The following is a 20,086-nucleotide window of genomic DNA, read 5'->3' as shown; positions in this document are numbered from 1 at the left end:
TCTGTATTCCTGAGTCATCACGTCTGAACAGAACATGTTATTTTTGTACAAAACTAAATGAGACTGTGAACGTCTCAAATGTTTTTCTTCTGCTTAATGTGCAAAAAATCTAAACCGTGACCCAAAACCACAATATAACTAACTGAAACACAAGAAAACACCCAGTACCTCACTATGACACTGACCAACACAAGAAACAACACAACTGTCCTCATACAACCACACATCAACAATATACTATTAAAATACACTGATAATATATACACAACTAATACTTAATACTGTGACACAAACACTTGCAGGTTTTCTGCTCGTACGTTCATTCATCTTTTATGTCACGTTTTTGAAATGGGCTGTGTTGAATTATTCAGCAAACTTTACAGCAGCTTTTGCCATTTGTTGCTCTAATGAAGATGTGTGTGTGCGTGTGCGTGTGTGTGTGTGTGTGTGTGTGCGTGTGTGTGTGTGTGTGTGCGCGTGTGTGTGCGTGATGGTAATATCTTAATGAAGCTCTCTGCTGTCAGACAGCTGCACAAAGAAATGTGAGCACGTGAAGGACAGGAACACCGATCACAGATCAAATGTATCATCACTTACAAAACCACACGAGGGCAGTTTTAGAGGGAGGGGGCAAAACAGCTGAGAGTCAATATACAACAGATACAACACACTTCACTCAGCTACATGCAGGAAAACTGACACTAGTGGATACCATGGCTTTCTATACATAGAGCCACAAGTGCAAGTTTTACCAACCCCCAGTACTTGTTCTGCTGTGATGTGGTAACTGATCACTGAGAATCATTCAGTATCAATAATTATCAGCATAAATGTCAAATCATTAAAGATATAGTATGTAATTAGCTTCTCAAAATCCACAAACGATTGTTCAAGCTAGAGTTGTGTTCGGTCAGTTCTTTTAGTGAAGTCTAGAGTAAAATAGAGTTTTTAAAAGAATGATTTGAAAATCTAACCTAGTGTTTGTGTTTAGAACCAGTGGTTACTATTTACAACAGGTCACTGAATGCAGCACAACTGCTATTAATGGTGGATTCTATGCTTTTCCTATTACATCCTTTTCAAAATTCTATTATAACTTATGTGCACTGAGTTGAAATGACATTATTTCAATCATGGAATCAGTAACGCAGTCTTTGAGTCGTCATGAGTCGTCATTTTCTGTGAAAACTGTGTCCCAGTAGCCAAGAAAGTAAAGGCAGATTTCCACTCGCCTCGGCACGGCACGGTTAGGTTGCATCTCCACTACAAGAAAAGTACCTACTCAATGTGGGCGGAGTCATCACCAGACTCCTCTGTGAACTGTAGTTGTTGGAGATGAACCCACGTGTTTAGGATTGTTAAGTAGTTTTAACCGATCTACAGTTTGACACATCGTCGCATAGTTACCTACTCAGCATGATTTGGAACCTCGCCGGGGCAGGTACCAGGTCCTAAAAATAGTACCTGGTACTAGGTACTATGCTAGTGGAAACGCTACTTCATCCAACCAGAAAGAGAACAAAGATTTACCCCTCTGTGAATTCATACTCACTCATATACTCATACTCGCTCCACTTTACATTAAACTTAAACATCCATTTCATTCAGTCATCGTCAGTGTGTGTGTGTGTGTGCGTGGGTGTGTGTGTGTGTGTGTGCGCACACACCTTGTTGCTGTGCTCAGCCATGGTGTGGTAGTTGAGGCCGGCCTTGGATCTGAACTGCTTCTGGCACTGCTGGCACTTCAGGGCGTCCTGGAGCTGCAGGGGTTAAAGGTCAAACACACCATCAAATGACATTTCTATGAAAGGAAACTAACAAATAACCCACTCCTGCTGCCTTTGCTTTTTACTGGATTTATCAATATAGAAAAAACAGTTCATGTGTAACTCAATAAGAGTTTTATTTTTTTTATTAGTGCATTATTGTGGACAAAAGCCAGTTAAAGAACCAGGAAAAGTCAATGAAACAAACGTCGCTTCAGTATTGATCTGGAGGCAGAGGTGTTGTGATGGTGACTGACCCTGAGCTAATGTGGTGATTTTGTCATTATTTAATGGCAGCCTGTCACTTTAATGACACGTGGGCCACTGGGTCACAGAGGCATTAAAATGCTTGTAGGAACATTTGTCAGTGCAGCTGCCCTTGTCCTCAGGAGAGAGCACTTCCTTTAACCTCCTTTATTACTTCTATTGACCGTAATAGAGTGCAATGCAAACAAAGCACAGAAGTGTACAGTGTCCAGCTGATATTCACTCTCACATAAGGACACATGAGCACAGAATATAACATGGTTAGGGATCACTGTACTGAGATACTGTCCAATCAATGTCTTTACTGTAAAGGCTCCCCAGACTCTGCAGGGAGGAGGAGGAGGAGGAGGAGGAGGAGGAGGAGGAGGAGGAACACTGCAGTCAAAGTCAAAGGGGAAATCGAGGATTCTTCAAATGTTTCTCTCATTTTTTTGATAAAACAAAAACTTCACAGAGAATGACCAACACAGGTTTGTTATTGTCTGCGATCCAAGTCCATATTTAAATATGCGGCACAAACCACACAACTGTCTGAAACTGAGGGAGCTGTTTATTGTTCAAATTGAAAAGTTTGTGATTATATGATTTTATACTGTAATTCTGTACATTTATGTATAGACTATGTTGTGTGCTGCTTTTAATCCTAAAAGTCCTGATCACTTAAACACTGGCATTTATCAACACAGGAAAAGGAAGGCTTTTACTTTGAAACAGGAACAGGACATGTTGTATTTATACAATGTGGCTGCTCAAATCACATGACACAAAGTAAAAAGCAAGACATCTGACGGTGCAGACTCATCAGTTCACTCGTGACGCAGTGAAACATTTGTCTCATGATGATATTGAACGCTCTCACAGGAAAACTCTTCATGGCTTTTACAGCCCAGCCCACCCTGCTCCACTCTGATGGATGTGTGTGTACCGTCCACTGACCTTCTTGCAAATCTCCATGTGTTTCTTGAGGCCGTGGATGGTTTTCCTGGTGACGATGGAGCAGCTGGGACACACGACTTCACCTCGCTCTGAGATCGCCCGCTGCCACTGCGTGTCAGGAACCACACCTGGGAAACACCATATTCTGTCACTTATCAGTGGGAAATTATTTTGTTGACGCCCCTTTTTTTCATGACGAGATGAACTTCGAAAACATGACGAGACGTGTGTGAGTTTTGTTTGACGAGAACGGACGTAAATGTCAGTTTGTCAGATGTTCAACAAACACACACACACACACACACACAACGACATTTCTGCTTGTTGTGCGCGTAATCTGTCAATCAAAACCTCGCCGCTTCCCCGGGGCCACGGACATGTGCACTCGCTGCAGCTTCTCCCCGCCCGCCCGCTCGCCTGCCCCCGGGCGCGACTGTCTTCAGTGCGCCCCAACTATGTCGCGTCACCGGCGCGAGGAGCGTGAATCGGGCACAAGGGGTCGGGGCGGGGGTTCACCTTTGCCCCGAGCCTTTCCAAGGCGACCTAGAGGCGGTCGCGGCGCACCACCGGCGGAGGAAATTTCAATTTCACAACTTATATGTGACACTGTAGATGAAGTCGTCATCAATTCATGAAAATAACTGTTGAAAAGTTGAAATATGGAGATTAAAGCTGCCCAACAGTAATCTCCAATAAATGAATTTGTTAAAAGACTATACTTCTTCTTTTTTTTGTAAACTATCACATATAGAAATGAATAAAACTGGACTAAAACTAATAAGCGTTTTAGTCCAAAAGAGTAAAACTAAGACTACATCTAGAATGGCTGCCAAAAACAACACTGGATGCTTTTACAGTCCTGTAGACATGACATGTCCTTTAATATGTAGTGGTTTACGTATGTAAAATAATCTATGAACAAGTTATTCCCAAAAACAACACACTTGAGTTGAACTAAAGCCCTGAACCTACTTGTTTCAGTGTATTTATTCATGTTATTTACTGAAATCTTTACAGTGTAAAATACTGAAATGATAAACGTTGGTGTATTGTCTCCCTCTCTGGTCAAACAGCTTCTTTGTCCACTCTTGCATCACTAGTGCACGTGTTTGTCATCTTCTGCTGTGATATTCTGTGAGTGGTTCTTAATATCTGGTCTGATCACCTGATGTAGTGTGGACAAGCTTACACAGACATGTTGCTTCTTCTTCTTTTCCTTTGGGCTGCTCCCTTCAGGGGTCGCCACAGTGAATCAACCTCCTCCATCTCACCCTGTTCTCTGTATCCCCCTCTCTCACACCAACTAACTTCATGTCCTCTTTCACTACATCCATAAACCTTCTCTTTGGTCTTCCTCTAGACCTCCTGCCTGGCAGTTCCAACCCCAGCATCCTTCTACCAATATACTCACTATCCGTCCTCTGTACATGACCAAACCATCTCATTCTGGCCTCTCTGACCTTATCTCCAAAACATCTAACATGTGCTGTTCCTCTGATTGACTCATTCCTGATCCTATCCATCTTCGTCACTCCCAAAGAGAACCTCAACATCTCCAGCTCTGCTTCCTGTCTTTTCCTCAGTGCCACTGTCTCTAGACCATACAGCATCGCTGGTCTCACCACTGTCTTGTATATCTTTCCTTTCATTCTGGCTGATACTCTTTTATCACACATTACCCCTGACACTTTTCTCCACCCATTCCAACCAGCTTGAACACGTTTCTTCACCTCTTTTCCACAATCTCCACTGCTCTGGACTGTTGACCCTAAATACTTAAAATCCTCCACCTTCTTTATCTCCACTCCCTGTAGCCTCATGGTTCCACTTGGGTTCCTCTCATTCACACACATATATTCTGTCTTGCTGCGACTAACCTTCATTCCTCTCCTTTCTAGAGCATATCTCCACCTCTGGAGCTTTTCCTCCACCTGGTCTCTGCTCTCACCACAGTTCACAATGTCATCTGCATACATCATAGTCCATGGAGATTCCTGTCTAACCTCATCTGTCAGTCTGTCCATCACCACCGCAAACAAGAAGGGACTCAGAGCCGAACCCTGATGTAGTCCCACCTCCACCTTGAACTTCTCTGTCACACCTACAGCCCACCTCACCGCTGTCTCACAGTTGGCATACATGTCCTGCACCAGTCTAACATACTTCTCTGCCACTCCAGACTTCCTCATACAGGACCATAGTTCCTCTCTCTTTTTCCAGATCTACAAAGGCACAATGCAGCTCCCTCTGACCTTCTCTGTATTTCTCTACCAGCATATATCTTAAAGCAAATACTGCATCTGTAGTACTCTTTCTAGGCATGAAACCATACTGTTGCTCACTAATGTTGACTTCTGCTCTCAGTCTAGTTTCCACTACTCTTTACCATAACTTCATTGTATGGCTCATCAACTTTATTCCTCTATAGACATACACAGACATGTTGCATCTTATGTTTTAAAACAATAGATCAAAACAACTTTGAACAAATGATTAAATATTATATTATTTAGTTACACTTAATGATTAGATAATGATTCCAACATAAAGACAAGGCTTTGTACGAGTTTTGTTTTTATGTGCTTTTCTCATTGATTGACTAAATCAAAAGATAACTAATAAATTGAGAAATTCATCAATAATGTTGTATAATAATTATTTGATTATAAACTGATTCTAAATGTTATTTAGGCATCAGAAAAGTTACTCTTTGGAAAAAGAATCACACATTCATAGGGGTGTAGATGAGATGTTCCTCAGACTGACTCCAAGATAACGGTAAATATTTTCTGACTGGTGACCTTCTGGTGACCTTCTGGTGACCTTCTGGCCGTGAGACAACAATGCTAAACATCACTAAACAGCAGGTACAGAAAAGTTCACCGACCAGAGCTGGTTGTGGCTGAGTCTTTCTTGGCGGACTGAGCTGGAGCTGGTCTTCTCTGAGGATCCTCACTGAGCGCACTTCCTTCTGGTCTCTTTGCACGACCTGCTTTTAGTTTCTCCTCCACCTTAGTCATTCCTGACACACACACACACACACACAGTCATGGTAGCAATTAATACTACTACTGGACGTATACAAGGTAATTAGAGATGTACAAGCACAGTGAGACAGACAGAGGACAATGCTGAACAAGGGAAATACCAGAGAAGGGAAAGTTGAAACTAACTATAAAAAGCAGAGAGAACGAACATTTAAAGCAACTCAAATCATTTTCATGAGCGAAGCGTCGCTGCCCTCTGGCCAACGCTTCATGTGAATCATGTGATAACTCAATACACTCAAAAACAGCTCAAACCCCACTGCCATAGGTAAACTGAACACTGCAGTTTAACAGTTTAACAACATACTGTCTGCAACAGCTGTAATTATGTAGCACTTTTCTAGTCTTGATAACCACTCATGGTTTTGTTCGTCGCACATTCACATCGATGTGCAGCACGTTTTCTCACACACTGACAGCACAGCCGCCACGCATCAGGACTGCATCATCGAGAGTAGCATGTATCCTCGTTTACATGTGCTGGAGTTTATGTACGTGTGTGTGTGTTATATGGCTCAACATGTCTATTGTTTTTATGTATTTTACAGTTGTTTACTTGTTTATGTACGTGTGTGTGTGTTATATGGCTCAACATGTCTATTGTTTTTATGTATTTTACAGTTGTTTACTTGTTTATGTACGTGTGTGTGTGTTATATCGCTGAACATGTCTATTGTTTTTATGTATTTTACAGTTGTTTACTTGTTTATGTATGTGTGTGTGTGTTATATGGCTGAACATGTCTATTGTTTTTATGTATTTTACAGTTGTTTACTTGTTTATGTACGTGTGTGTGTGTTATATGGCTCAACATGTCTATTGTTTTTATGTATTTTACAGTTGTTTACTTGTTTATGTACGTGTGTGTGTGTTATATGGCTCAACATGTCTATTGTTTTTATGTATTTTACAGTTGTTTACTTGTTTATGTACATGTGTGTGTGTTATATGGCTGAACATGTCTATTGTTTTTATGTATTTTACAGTTGTTTACTTGTTTATGTACGTGTGTGTGTGTTATATGGCTGAACGTGTCTATTGTTTTTATGTATTTTACAGTTGTTTACTTGTTTATGTACGTGTGTGTGTTATATGGCTGAACATGTCTATTGTTTTTATGTATTTTACAGTTGTTTACTTGTTTATGTACGTGTGTGTGTGTTATATGGCTGAACATGTCTATTGTTTTTATGTATTTTACAGTTGTTTACTTGTTTATGTACGTGTGTGTGTGTTATATGGCTAAACATGTCTATTGTTTTTATGTATTTTACAGTTGTTTACTTGTTTATGTACGTGTGTGTGTGTTATATGGCTGAACATGTCTATTGTTTTTATGTATTTTACAGTTGTTTACTTGTTTATGTACGTGTGTGTGTTATATGGCTGAACATGTCTTTTGTTTTTATGTATTTTACAGTTGTTTACTTGTTTATGTACGTGTGTGTGTGTTATATGGCTCAACATGTCTATTGTTTTTATGTATTTTACAGTTGTTTACTTGTTTATGTACGTGTGTGTGTGTTATATGGCTGAACATGTCTATTGTTTTTATGTATTTTACAGTTGTTTAATTGTTTATGTATGTGTGTGTGTGTAATATGGCTGAAAATGTCTATTGTTTTTATGTATTTTACAGTTGTTTACTTGTTTATGTACGTGTGTGTGTGTTATATGGCTGAACATGTCTTTTGTTTTTATGTATTTTACAGTTGTTTACTTGTTTATGTACGTGTGTGTGTTATATGGCTGAACGTGTCTATTGTTTTTATGTATTTTACAGTTGTTTACTTGTTTATGTACGTGTGTGTGTGTTATATGGCTGAACGTGTCTATTGTTTTTATGTATTTTACAGTTGTTTACTTGTTTATGTACGTGTGTGTGTTATATGGCTGAACGTGTCGATTGTTTTTATGTATTTTACAGTTGTTTACTTGTTTATGTACGTGTGTGTGTGTTATATGGCTAAACATGTCTATTGTTTTAATGTATTTTACAGTTGTTTACTTGTTTATGTACGTGTGTGTGTGTTATATGGCTGAACATGTCTATAGTTTTTATGTATTTTACAGTTGTTTACTTGTTTATGTACGTGTGTGTGTGTTATATGGCTGAACATGTCTATTGTTTTTATGTATTTTACAGTTGTTTACTTGTTTATGTACGTGTGTGTGTTATATGGCTAAACATGTCTATTGTTTTTATGTATTTTACAGTTGTTTACTTGTTTATGTACGTGTGTGTGTTATATGGCTGAACATGTCTATTGTTTTTATGTATTTTACAGCTGTTTACTTGTTTATGTACGTGTGTGTGTGTTATATGGCTGAACATGTCTATTGTTTTTATGTATTTTACAGTTGTTTACTTGTTTATGTACGTGTGTGTGTGTTATATGGCTGAACATGTCTATTGTTTTTATGTATTTTACAGTTGTTTACTTGTTTATGTACATGTGTGTGTGTTATATGGCTGAACTTGTCTATTGTTTTTATGTATTTTACAGTTGTTTACTTGTTTATGTACGTGTGTGTGTGTTATACGGCTGAACATGTCAATTGTTTTTATGTATTTTACAGTTGTTTACTTGTTTATGTAAGTGTGTGTGTGTTATATGGCTGAACATGTCTATTGCTTTTATGTATTTTACAGTTGTTTACTTGTTTATGTACGTGTGTGTGTTATATGGCTGAACATGTCTATTGTTTTTATGTATTTTACAGCTGTTTACTTGTTTATGTACGTGTGTGTGTGTTATATGGCTGAACATGTCTATTGTTTTTATGTATTTTACAGTTGTTTACTTGTTTATGTACGTGTGTGTGTTATATGGCTGAACGTGTCTATTGTTTTTATGTGTTTTACAGTTGTTTACTTGTTTATGTACGTGTGTGTGTGTTATATGGCTGAACGTGTCTATAGTTTTTTATGTATTTTACAGTTGTTTACTTGTTTATGTACGTGTGTGTGTTATATGGCTGAACGTGTCTATTGTTTTTATGTATTTTACAGTTGTTTACTTGTTTATGTACGTGTGTGTGTTATATGGCTGAACGTGTCTATTGTTTTTATGTATTTTACAGTTGTTTACTTGTTTATGTACGTGTGTGTGTGTTATATGGCTAAACATGTCTATTGTTTTTATGTATTTTACAGTTGTTTACTTGTTTATGTATGTGTGTGTGTGTTATATGGCTGAACGTGTCTATAGTTTTTTATGTATTTTACAGTTGTTTACTTGTTTATGTACGTGTGTGTGTTATATGGCTGAAAATGTCTATTGTTTTTATGTGTTTTACAGTTGTTTACTTGTTTATGTACGTGTGTGTGTGTAATATGGCTGAAAATGTCTATTGTTTTTATGTATTTTACAGTTGTTTACTTGTTTATGTACGTGTGTGTGTTATATGGCTGAACATGTCTATTGTTTTTATGTATTTTACAGTTGTTTACTTGTTTATGTACGTGTGTGTGTGTTATATGGCTGAACGTGTCTATTGTTTTTATGTATTTTACAGTTGTTTACTTGTTTATGTACGTGTGTGTGTTATATGGCTGAACGTGTCTATTGTTTTTATGTATTTTACAGTTGTTTACTTGTTTATGTACGTGTGTGTGTGTTATATGGCTAAACATGTCTATTGTTTTTATGTATTTTACAGTTGTTTACTTGTTTATGTATGTGTGTGTGTGTTATATGGCTGAACGTGTCTATAGTTTTTTATGTATTTTACAGTTGTTTACTTGTTTATGTACGTGTGTGTGTTATATGGCTGAAAATGTCTATTGTTTTTATGTGTTTTACAGTTGTTTACTTGTTTATGTACGTGTGTGTGTGTAATATGGCTGAAAATGTCTATTGTTTTTATGTATTTTACAGTTGTTTACTTGTTTATGTACGTGTGTGTGTTATATGGCTGAACATGTCTATTGTTTTTATGTATTTTACAGTTGTTTACTTGTTTATGTACGTGTGTGTGTTATATGGCTGAACGTGTCTATTGTTTTTATGTATTTTACAGTTGTTTACTTGTTTATGTACGTGTGTGTGTTATATGGCTGAACGTGTCGATTGTTTTTATGTATTTTACAGTTGTTTACTTGTTTATGTACGTGTGTGTGTGTTATATGGCTGAACATGTCTATTGTTTTTATGTATTTTACAGTTGTTTACTTGTTTATGTACGTGTGTGTGTTATATGGCTGAACATGTCTATTGTTTTTATGTATTTTACAGTTGTTTACTTGTTTATGTACGTGTGTGTGTGTGTTATATGGCTGAACATGTCTATTGTTTTTATGTATTTTACAGTTGTTTACTTGTTTATGTACGTGTGTGTGTGTTATATGGCTGAACATGTCTATTGTTTTTATGTATTTTAAAGTTGTGTACTTGTTTACGTACATGACAACTGCCAGGTACAACTGTACCCTGTGCAATGACAATAAACAATTCTATTATATTCTATAATCAGATATCGACAAAGAACCAATGATTAAAACAGTAGACTGATACAAATGGTGTCACATTTGAACAGAGTCAGGCTCCAACAACCTTTAAGAACACTGTAAGTGAAGTAAGTGTGTGTGGGCTGCTCATTACTGGCCTGTCAGAGAGCTTCCTTGGTGCCTGCCACTGTGGTGAGCATGCAAACATGCTGCGCGCTTCAAATTCATTCACTCATGAATTCATTTCTAATGTGGCAGCAGAACATGATAAACCAGCCTTCAGAGTCTCTTGAAGGTGACACTGTCATAGTACAGTCCTGGTACCACATGTGCACATGGATCAGAGCTCAGATCAGGTTGAACCCGGGAAAATGTGTTCATTAAGTGAAGCGTACTCTGACTGTCCTGCAGGTGCTTATGGAGACTAACTGACAGTAGGAAGAAAGGGAGAGATACAAAATGATTTATCATCAGAAATAAGCGAGAGCAATTTCCACAGCTACCTTTCAATCCGAATGTTCCAGATATAGAGGGCTGCTCTCCGGTGAATTTCTTGGGTGTTTTCTGCTTCCGTCCTGGCTCAAGAGAAAAAAACAAGAGCAAGGAAATGGTCAAACACACACTGTGTGGGTGTAATGAGAGAGAGAATCCATGACATGACAAGAGATCTGCTGTAATTTTACTGTGCTTCATTCGCTCTGGGTCCTCGTCGGCCAAAGATGGAGGAAGACTCCCGCCCTCACTTTCACTGCCACCAGCGTCAGACGATGTGCTCTGGCACTGCGACTGCTGGGAGTGAGGGAGGACGGGCAGGGACTGGGGGATCTGCTGACTGTGCTGTTTCCTCTCGCTCCTCTGGTGGACCACATCGCCGTTCTGTGAGGGTGTCGACACCTCGTGGATCTTCTTCACTTTGAAGAAGACAGGAGAAGGGGGGCTGTTCTCCAAGGGCCTGGATTGACAAAACGAGGGAGGACAGTTTTGTGCGATCAGCATGACGACCTTACACTAACTACACCGTGATGTGGGACTTTAAACTCTCAGTCACCTTTTCTTGGTGTTGGACTTGACAGGAGTCTTGTGAAGTTTGGCTTGCCCCTCCTTGCCCTCCATCGTGACCCTGTCGGGATGGTTCCACAGCTTGTGCTTGTGCAGGTGGACCTTTGTGGCAAACACTGCCTCACAGTAGGGGCAGCCATGACTCAGCTTCTCAGCGACTGTGGCCTGGTACAAACACAGACATGAGGACATTTACAGTCCTCGTCCTGCTCCCGCCGAGCAGCTGTTACTGGAAGTCGTTCACTTCACTCATCATACATTGCCTTACGCTCATGTATGCTTCATATTTATAGACTGAGATATATGCAATATTACCGCCTTATATTAAAGGTTTTTGAAGTGAGGCTGTGTGAGGTACCACTTTATTACATTGAGCTTCCTGTGCTGAGAAGCAGCCGCACATGGCAGTGAAATGTCATGATTTGACCTACAGTGACCCAAAATAGCCCCAAAAAATCAACACATCTTTGCACATTGGAGCTTTTCATTGGAGCTGAATGTAAATATTGAGATGCACCACTGTGAGTCTTCTTAAATGAAAATGCTGGTGGATTTGTGGAGTCTTTAAAATGTAAAACTGTACTTGCCTCGTCTTGTAGACAGTAGACTACTCGAGATAAACTCTGCCTGCTCTTTGTAAAGGTAAGGAGAAATCATCCACATATTTATACTGTATATTCTAAACACATCTGTAGTTTAAAATTCAACATTATTTTGGGGAAATTCCTGATGAGGGAATGAAATATGAACCGTGTGCCAGGGTTTAAGATGGAACTTCATCAAAACATTAGACAGCAGGTTGGTAACCTGCTTAGTTTCCACAACAAAGTCCAAAGAAAAGCTGTGCTTTGGTGTGACTGGTGTGCTGTGTCATATGCTCACGCTGTCTTACTTTAGTAAATCACAAAACAAGCAGTGGATCAACAGCTCCAGTGATCTGTGAAATGTCTCTGATGAGGGAGAGAATGTGCTTCATAAAGAGAAAACAGAGATGATCTGGATACTGTATATATGCCCACATACATAATATATGCTGATATAAAGCTGCACATGAGAGTGAATGCACTCTAAATACAATCTAAAATAAAAGATCTACTGTTTATGATCAGTATTACATGCTCAAATACAGTAACAATTACAATGACCTTTCATTTCAGACAATACCTTTATTTCTTTAGCTTTTTAATGTTTAATGAAGAATAATTGCATGGAATTGCATGTAAATATGGTCAAATTCAGAAATAACAACACAAATACTTAAAAATAAGTGTTAATTGAGTGTCTTATCATTTTAGCCTTTAAAACCAGGAAAAGTCATCACTGGAACCTTATCACCATATGATCTTTGATCATCTTGTTTCATCTCACAATATAGAAAACATTTTCATATACTGCCTATGTTGCCAGTCCATAAAGGGCATACAGAGACCTACAGTCACTTTCAATCAACCTCTGCATGCACACGCACATGTACATGCACACACGCACACGCACACACACACACACACAGGGAGAACATGCTAACTCCACATAGAAAGGCCCCTGGTTGAACCAGGATTTGAACTGGACCTTCCTGCTGTGGCAAGAGTGCTAGCCACTAGTGTACCGTGTGACCCTGGCTAATAATATGTTGTTGTTTTTTTAACCCAGAGTGGCCGCAGTGTTTCCACTGAGCTTACACCCACATGTCCCTAACTAGAGCTGCAACTAACCATTCTTTTCATAATGGATGAATGGTTTGAGCTCTATCTCTAACTGCTTCTCTGCACAGACACACGTCACACAGACCCACTTCAAAAAAGGTGAATTATCCCTTTACTTTCTCTATTGTGAAGCACAAGGAAGAATTAGCCGCAAAGCAGGAAAGAGCAGAGATTAGTGACTCACCCCCTGGCAGCGTTGATAGTGGTACTTGACGCCATAGATGCTGGGAAACTCTAACCAGCAGCCTGAACACGGACACTTAACCCTGGAGCGGCGTTTAAACTCTTCCTTCCATTGAACTATCATATGGGCCTGCTCAGGGGTGAGGGAGAGACAATTGAAGACATGCAGACTACTGTACACTGTGCTGTATATTGTGCATAATCATGGGGAGCTGCCGGCTCTGTGCAAGAAAGAAGTGAGGCCCACTTCAAACAGCCACTCTACTTCAAAGAGAGAGAGACAGAGAGATACTCACTGGGATGCTCCTCAGTTCCTGCACGTCTGCTTTGGGTCGACCTTTCCTCTTCCCTTCTGCTGGCTCATCACACACTGGACCTGGCACTATGAGACAGAGACAACAATCACAGTCTGTGCTTCCACCAGGACAATCCTGCTCCAATATTAACTGACTTGGTATGACCCAGGCTCTGTTCATATAGTTCATTATACAAACATTATATATGTCCATGTGGGCTCCATCATGGCTGTGACATTAGCGGTGGGTCACAATATGGATTTGCTGATATATGGTTGTCCTTCGTCGTGCAATAAGAACCAGGGCAGATATCTACATGTTAATTAACAAACAAATGAAGACACTCTAACGGTGTCTGCCAGTGTCACTCGCTGGGCGTCGCGACTCGATGTCTCCTCGCAGCAGCGCTGCTCAGGTGAACTCAACTGAAACTTAACTTAACTCAACTCAACTGAAGAGAAGAGGGAGTTTACAGTGGGATGCTGGAGGACGTTCATGCACTTGGTTCTCTTTGTTGTAAATACGGATGTTTTGTTTTCTTTGTTCGACAGAAATCGTGATGTATTACTTTATGATTGTAATATATTGAGTGTCACAGAATGGTTGTATTGTGATATTATTGTGATAAATCAGAAATTCTGTTGAAATAAAGAATGCATTCTTAATATATTTGTTGAAACCAAAATGTCTTTCTTGTTTTTTAAACCCGTTAATTATTAATTGATTGATTAAAATTATATTGCACACCATTTGAAAGTAACAAAAACACATTCATGATGCAAAATGAATAATGTCCGTTACAAAAACAGACTGAATCTAACCACATAAACTAAAGAAAAGATCTAAATTACAGTTTTAATGATTTCTTTTTTTGCCTTTAACATTTCCTCCTCATAGATCAACACACACTGAGTCCAGCCTACAGTATATCTCTGCAGTTCTCTCCTCTCCTCCTTGCCCTGCTCTTGTCCACATGCATCCATACACTCATCCTCATCCTCAGCTCTTTCCCTCTCCTGAAGGGTAGAAGTGCAGGGTTGATGAGCGCAGGGATTTGATTGTAGAAGGAGAAGAGAGCAGTCCATGCCCGTCCTTAGAGGAAACTCACATGGAGAAAGACCAGGTGAAGGGAGACACAGATATGGGATAGAGAGAGAAAAGAAAAGCAGTAGAGTGAGAGATGGAGGGAAGGAGGAATGGAGAGAGAAAGCTGAGGCAGTGGATCTGCTGTGTCAGAGTCTCACAGGCTATAGCTGATATATAGCTGATCTATTTGCCCCTCCACACACACACACACACACACACACACAGTCACACCTAACACCGTGCACAAAAGCATGTAAAAACATGACTTCAGCTGATAACACCTACGTAAATGAATTAAGTTCATTTAAACTAAACGTGCTTCCTTAGTGTTTTTAAGTTTGTTAACCATTTTCTTTTTTCAGTGCAGTATGTTACACTCACACCACATGGTGGTATAATGGCTGGAATTGTTGCCTCACAGCAAGAAAATCACCTATTTTCCAGGTTTCTTTCTGTCAAAGACATTTACCGCCTCTCCCCTACAGTAGCCGACAGGGGAAAACACACTGCAACGACCCAAAACACATGCAGGAGGAGAAATGAGCTGCATATTCACAAACACAAACCAAAACAAAAACACACACAAACCCCAAAACACGCAGGACACAAAACAACGGCAAGTCCCAAAACACCGGCAAGTCCCAAAACAAGTCCCAAAACACAGACAAGTCCCAAAACACCAGCAAGTCCAAAAACAAGTCCCAAAACACCGGCAAGTCCCAAAGCAAGTCCCAAAACACCGGCAAGTCCCAAAACACCAGCAAGTCCAAAAACAAGTCCCAAAACACCGACAAGTCTCAAAACATCAACAAGTCCCAAAACATTTGCGTTTGCCTCTCTCGGACAACAGCAGGTGTAATGTCCTGAATGGAGGACGGAGACATCCCAATGATCTGTCCTCACATTCTTCCAGTCTTCACACACAGATGCAGTTGATCGTGACGCTCTCTATGGTGCTTGTGTAGAATGTAGTGAGGATGAGTAGAGGCAAGTGGGCTCTCCTCATCCTGTGCAGGAGGTGCAGACGCTTGACCATGCAGAGATGCAGTGTTCAGAGACCAGGTGTCGTGGTGCTGCTGACCACCTCCACAGCTGTGCTGTTGATGAGGATTGCAGCATGGCCGGACTGGTTCTTCCTGAAGTCAACAATGATCTGTTTGGTTTTGTCCACGTTGAGGATCAGGTTGTTGTCTCTGCAGCAGCCGATCCACCCTCTCTCTGTAGGCCAGACCGATGTCACCCCTGATGAGGGGGTGATCTGGGATTAGAGTTTTATGTTTGTTCTGATTGTTGAACAGAGCTGAATTCTCCACCTCCACCATGCTGCCAGTGCACTGATGCAGCAAACTGCGTCATGTGCACGATGCGCGCTGTGCACAGAAGTATACCAGGGTCTTTAGGCTTCGTGGTTGTTCAATATCAGCATCTCTTTCAGATGCAGAAGGACACATTGTGCGTCTGTAAGGCGACACTGAACGAGAACAGGCTGGACAAACACAACTGGACCTTTGGGTTTTTCTTCGTCCGCTGTGGCTCAGGCTTCACCCTCATCAGTCACATATGTAAAATTACAATGTCAATTATCAATATTTTTTATCTCATGAGTCAGGAGCTATGTATCACGATAGACACTTCATCAATATCAACAGAAAAAAACGTTTGATAAAGTCAAGTAACTTTGTTAAGAAAAAAACAACCAAAAAAGTGCTAGTAAAGTAGATGAAGCAGGTTTGGTTGCATGAGCAAACTCAGTCCCTCCCTCGTTAACTAGGGAGGGTTGCTAGTTACCATGCTTGCAGCCTGTAGAGTGGTCAGAGCCTCTGGAGTGTTTGGGGAAATGTGTTTCGGGCTGGGCCGGCTTCGGGCTTAAAGACCCTCAGGCCGGGTCGTGTCGGGTTGTGATTTTCTACTTTAGACACAATAATAATCAGGTATAAAGAAAAAAAATAAGGCAGAGCTGAATAAAACTGAATGAGCAACAAGGTGTCGCAGACTGAGTCTGAAAACAGTTCACCAACACACACACACAAGCATTAGCAGTGCATGTGAGAGTGTGATTTGTGTGCATGGATATGAGTGTATTAATATTCTCCAGGCGACACAGCATTTCTCTATTAGCTGTCAGGGGGTAGCAGCTGGAGAGGTGATGCAGTTGACACCACAGCTCGAGAGCTGAGGAGGAAATTGAGCATGCATTCTAATTCCTGTCTTAGAAAATAAAGGTCTATTCAAAAGAAAGGCATAATTAATGAATTCTGCTCTTGGGAAAGATATGTTCTTGTTGCTATGGGAATAAGATCTGCTTGTCTTAGTTAGCGCTATCAGAGGATTCTTTCCAGCTTGCAGAACAGTCAGACCCTCGTACCAAAGGAAATCTGCATGTAGACAAACACACAGGCCACAGGTGCAGGTTTACACAGACACTGAACTTGTGTAAACACCAGCGATACACTTGCATGTTCTGTGGCATGATGCAACAGCCTGGTCTCCAGAAAACCCACGTGTTTTACTTTTCTGCAAAGCATCGGAAAAGCCACATTTAGAACTTGTTTTATAACGTGTCATTTCTAGTGTTTTGTGACGTAGTTCACAAGAACCAAGCCTCGGGGGTTGGTGTAGTGGTTAGCACTCTTTCCTTTGCAGCCGGTCGGAACGCGGGTCTTTCTGCAGTGTGTGGTTTTCCCCGGGTTCTCCAGCTTCCTCCCACAGTCCAAAAACATGCAGATTTGGGGATCCAGCAAATTGGACACTCTAAATTGAGCGTGGGTGTGAGAGTGGACGGGTGTTGGTCTCTAGGTGGCCCTGTGATGAACTGTACCCTGCCTTTCAGCCCCCCGCGACCCTCATGTGGAGGATAAATCGGTAGAAGATGAGAGTTGGTGGTGAATGCTGTGTTTCCATCATGGACGGTTCTGTTTGGTACTGTACAGTACCGCTTGCAGTGGTTAAGCCCAAAGTCAGGCTTAAGTTTCGACTTAGGACAGTACTTGTACTTGGTAGGCGGGGTGTGGGCGGTGACATTGTAACACTGCAACAACAACGAACGACGACGTCGTCACACTCAACACAACGGACGACGTACAGAGGACGTCCACATGCTCGGTTTGTGGCTGATGTCAAAATAAACAGAATATCAGAATAAACTGTCGCATTGAAAAAACACAGTCAGCTGACTGGTGTCTGAAACAGCCCCAGTTATTTATACATTCTGACAATAATAATGATGTCACTCCTGTTTTTATTTACCGTGTATATGTACAAACAACAAACCAGCAGCTGTCTACACACTTCCCTCCCAGAAGCCACACACGACTGAGGCAGAAATGACTCTTGTTTCTGCAACGCTGTCAATCAAAAACTGATCCCACCTCTTAGACAGTTCCTCCAATCATCATGCAGGAATATGAAAATCACATGATTCTGAACAAACTGCTGTTTTAGAGCAATGGCCAGTGCTGTCATGGTGGAACTGGTCCAGCTCCAGCCTGACTTTACCGTCCCAGAGTGAACTGGTACTCTGGGAGAGAAGGGTGACAGAATATTTAATGGTAGGAGCTGGTTATTTTGGTACTATTCCTGAAAATATTCCTGCTATACTGTATCAATCTGAAACATCTACAACAACTAACATATCATGTCACAATTATCCTGACCAAAAGTATTGTAGTTAACACTATAATAATAGTAGAATTAGTTATAAATGTTATGACAGCTAAAGCCACGCTTCCACATTGGAGCGGTTTGGTTCGGTACAGTACGGCATGTATTTAGTTGTGTTTCCATTAGGAATAGTACCTAAATAACCAGCTCCAAGTGTTCCATTCTTTGGCACCTGGTGTGGTACAGTCAGGGTGGAGCTGCACTGGTTCCACATGACTGTGTGAAAGGAAATATGTCCATGTAAATATCCCATGAAAGTCTCTTCTCATACAATCTTACGTCTCGTATAATTCCGTGTCAAAAACAAAATGTCATGACTAATGAAAGCAGTGAGAAACAAATGACACATGTATTCCTTATAAATGGCAGAATATGGAAGTGAAGAGCATATAAACATGCTGACGAAGCAAAAGCAAATATTTGCTGCCCAAACACCTTTCTGCATGACTGTGTTAACACGAGCTGCATAAAGTGTTTCATACGGAATTGATCACACCAGACACGACCTGCTGCTTAATATCCAGGCTAGTGGATATTCATACTCAGACTTGGATTTTATTAATATCATCAGCATTTTAGCGACCAATTATACATAACAAATAATTATAAATTATTTTTAGGGCAAATGTAACGTGTGTGTGTGTGTGTGTGTGTGTGTGTGTGTGTGTGTACATACCTGTGTTACTTGGTTCATAAAATGTCAGACAAGGTTGAAAAATGTTTGTCAAATGTATCAAAACTGTTGGAATGTATATATATTATATATATATATATATATATATACATATACAGTATATTCATTGTATTCAGTTTTAATGATTTATTTATTATATGGAACAAATTAACCATAAAATATTGACATATCAGATGTTGTTTTATTCATTTTAGAAAACTCGATTCATCGATTATCAAAATAGTTAACAATTGATTTAGTACTGGATTAATAATCAATGAATCACTGCAGCCCTCTTTTCAGTTTGTGTTCAGTCACATTTAAGCATTCACAATTATCCCAATGATGGGAATTGTAATCAAACCATTGCAGGTTCTTTTAATTGAAATGCTCAATAAACTCATGTATCCCACTCCTGCATGAGACCCAGCAAACAAGAACAAGACATGTGAGAGATATTCACCACAGTGATGTGTGCATCTGTAGACATGTAAACATGTGCTGACCCTATGGTGTTATATGTTATACATGTGATGGTGGTTTGCAGAACATGTACAATGAAGAAAAACATAAAATATTACTTCACTTGGTAACCTATAGTGAGCAAGTTGTCTCCCTATAACTGATTCCATTAAGTTTGAATAAATATCTAAATAATTGACTATTAAGTTTGAACATTATTAAGTTTTTCATATAATCATATAATCATTGAAGACAATGTTGTGAATACAGCACACACGGATTCTCTGACGTTCCAGTCATCACCACACAAACAAAGCACCACCATTGTGTCACATCCACACTCTGCCTCTCAGGCAACACGATAACACAGCTGTTCAACTAATGTCACACTCTCACTCCAACCCAGCTGTCTGCAACTGTTGCTCTGCACTGCTCAAACCTGACGGAAGAGCAGAGCAGAGGAGAGCAGAGGAGAGGAGACAAGAGGAGAGGAGAGGA

The 20,086-nt window shown here is 40.2% G+C and overlaps 1 protein-coding gene across 5 annotated transcripts in view; it reads right to left on the bottom strand.

Annotated features, from left to right (window-relative positions):
- Window positions 1-20,086, bottom strand: part of znf512b (zinc finger protein 512B) — a 54,565-nt gene that overhangs the window by 17,134 nt on the left and 17,345 nt on the right. For 4 of the 5 annotated variants that reach the window (XM_058642639.1, XM_058642638.1, XM_058642637.1 and 1 more), the window contains 8 exons: window positions 13,708-13,793; window positions 13,413-13,541; window positions 11,515-11,690; window positions 11,150-11,418; window positions 10,970-11,041; window positions 5,857-5,991; window positions 2,970-3,097; window positions 1,668-1,760 (listed from right to left, as the gene is read on the bottom strand). In XM_058642639.1, the coding sequence (XP_058498622.1) occupies window positions 1,668-1,760; window positions 2,970-3,097; window positions 5,857-5,991; window positions 10,970-11,041; window positions 11,150-11,418; window positions 11,515-11,690; window positions 13,413-13,541; window positions 13,708-13,793 (1,088 nt within the window). The remainder of the gene's footprint in view (window positions 1-1,667; window positions 1,761-2,969; window positions 3,098-5,856; window positions 5,992-10,969; window positions 11,042-11,149; window positions 11,419-11,514; window positions 11,691-13,412; window positions 13,542-13,707; window positions 13,794-20,086) is intronic. The other variant, XM_058642641.1, reaches the window with a different exon arrangement.

This window comes from Solea solea, chromosome 11 (assembly GCF_958295425.1).
Source record: "Solea solea chromosome 11, fSolSol10.1, whole genome shotgun sequence".
In the NCBI taxonomy this organism is placed as follows: Eukaryota; Metazoa; Chordata; class Actinopteri; order Pleuronectiformes; family Soleidae; genus Solea; species Solea solea.
Note: the sequence above shows the minus strand (reverse complement) of the source record. Positions and strands in the feature narration are given on the sequence as shown.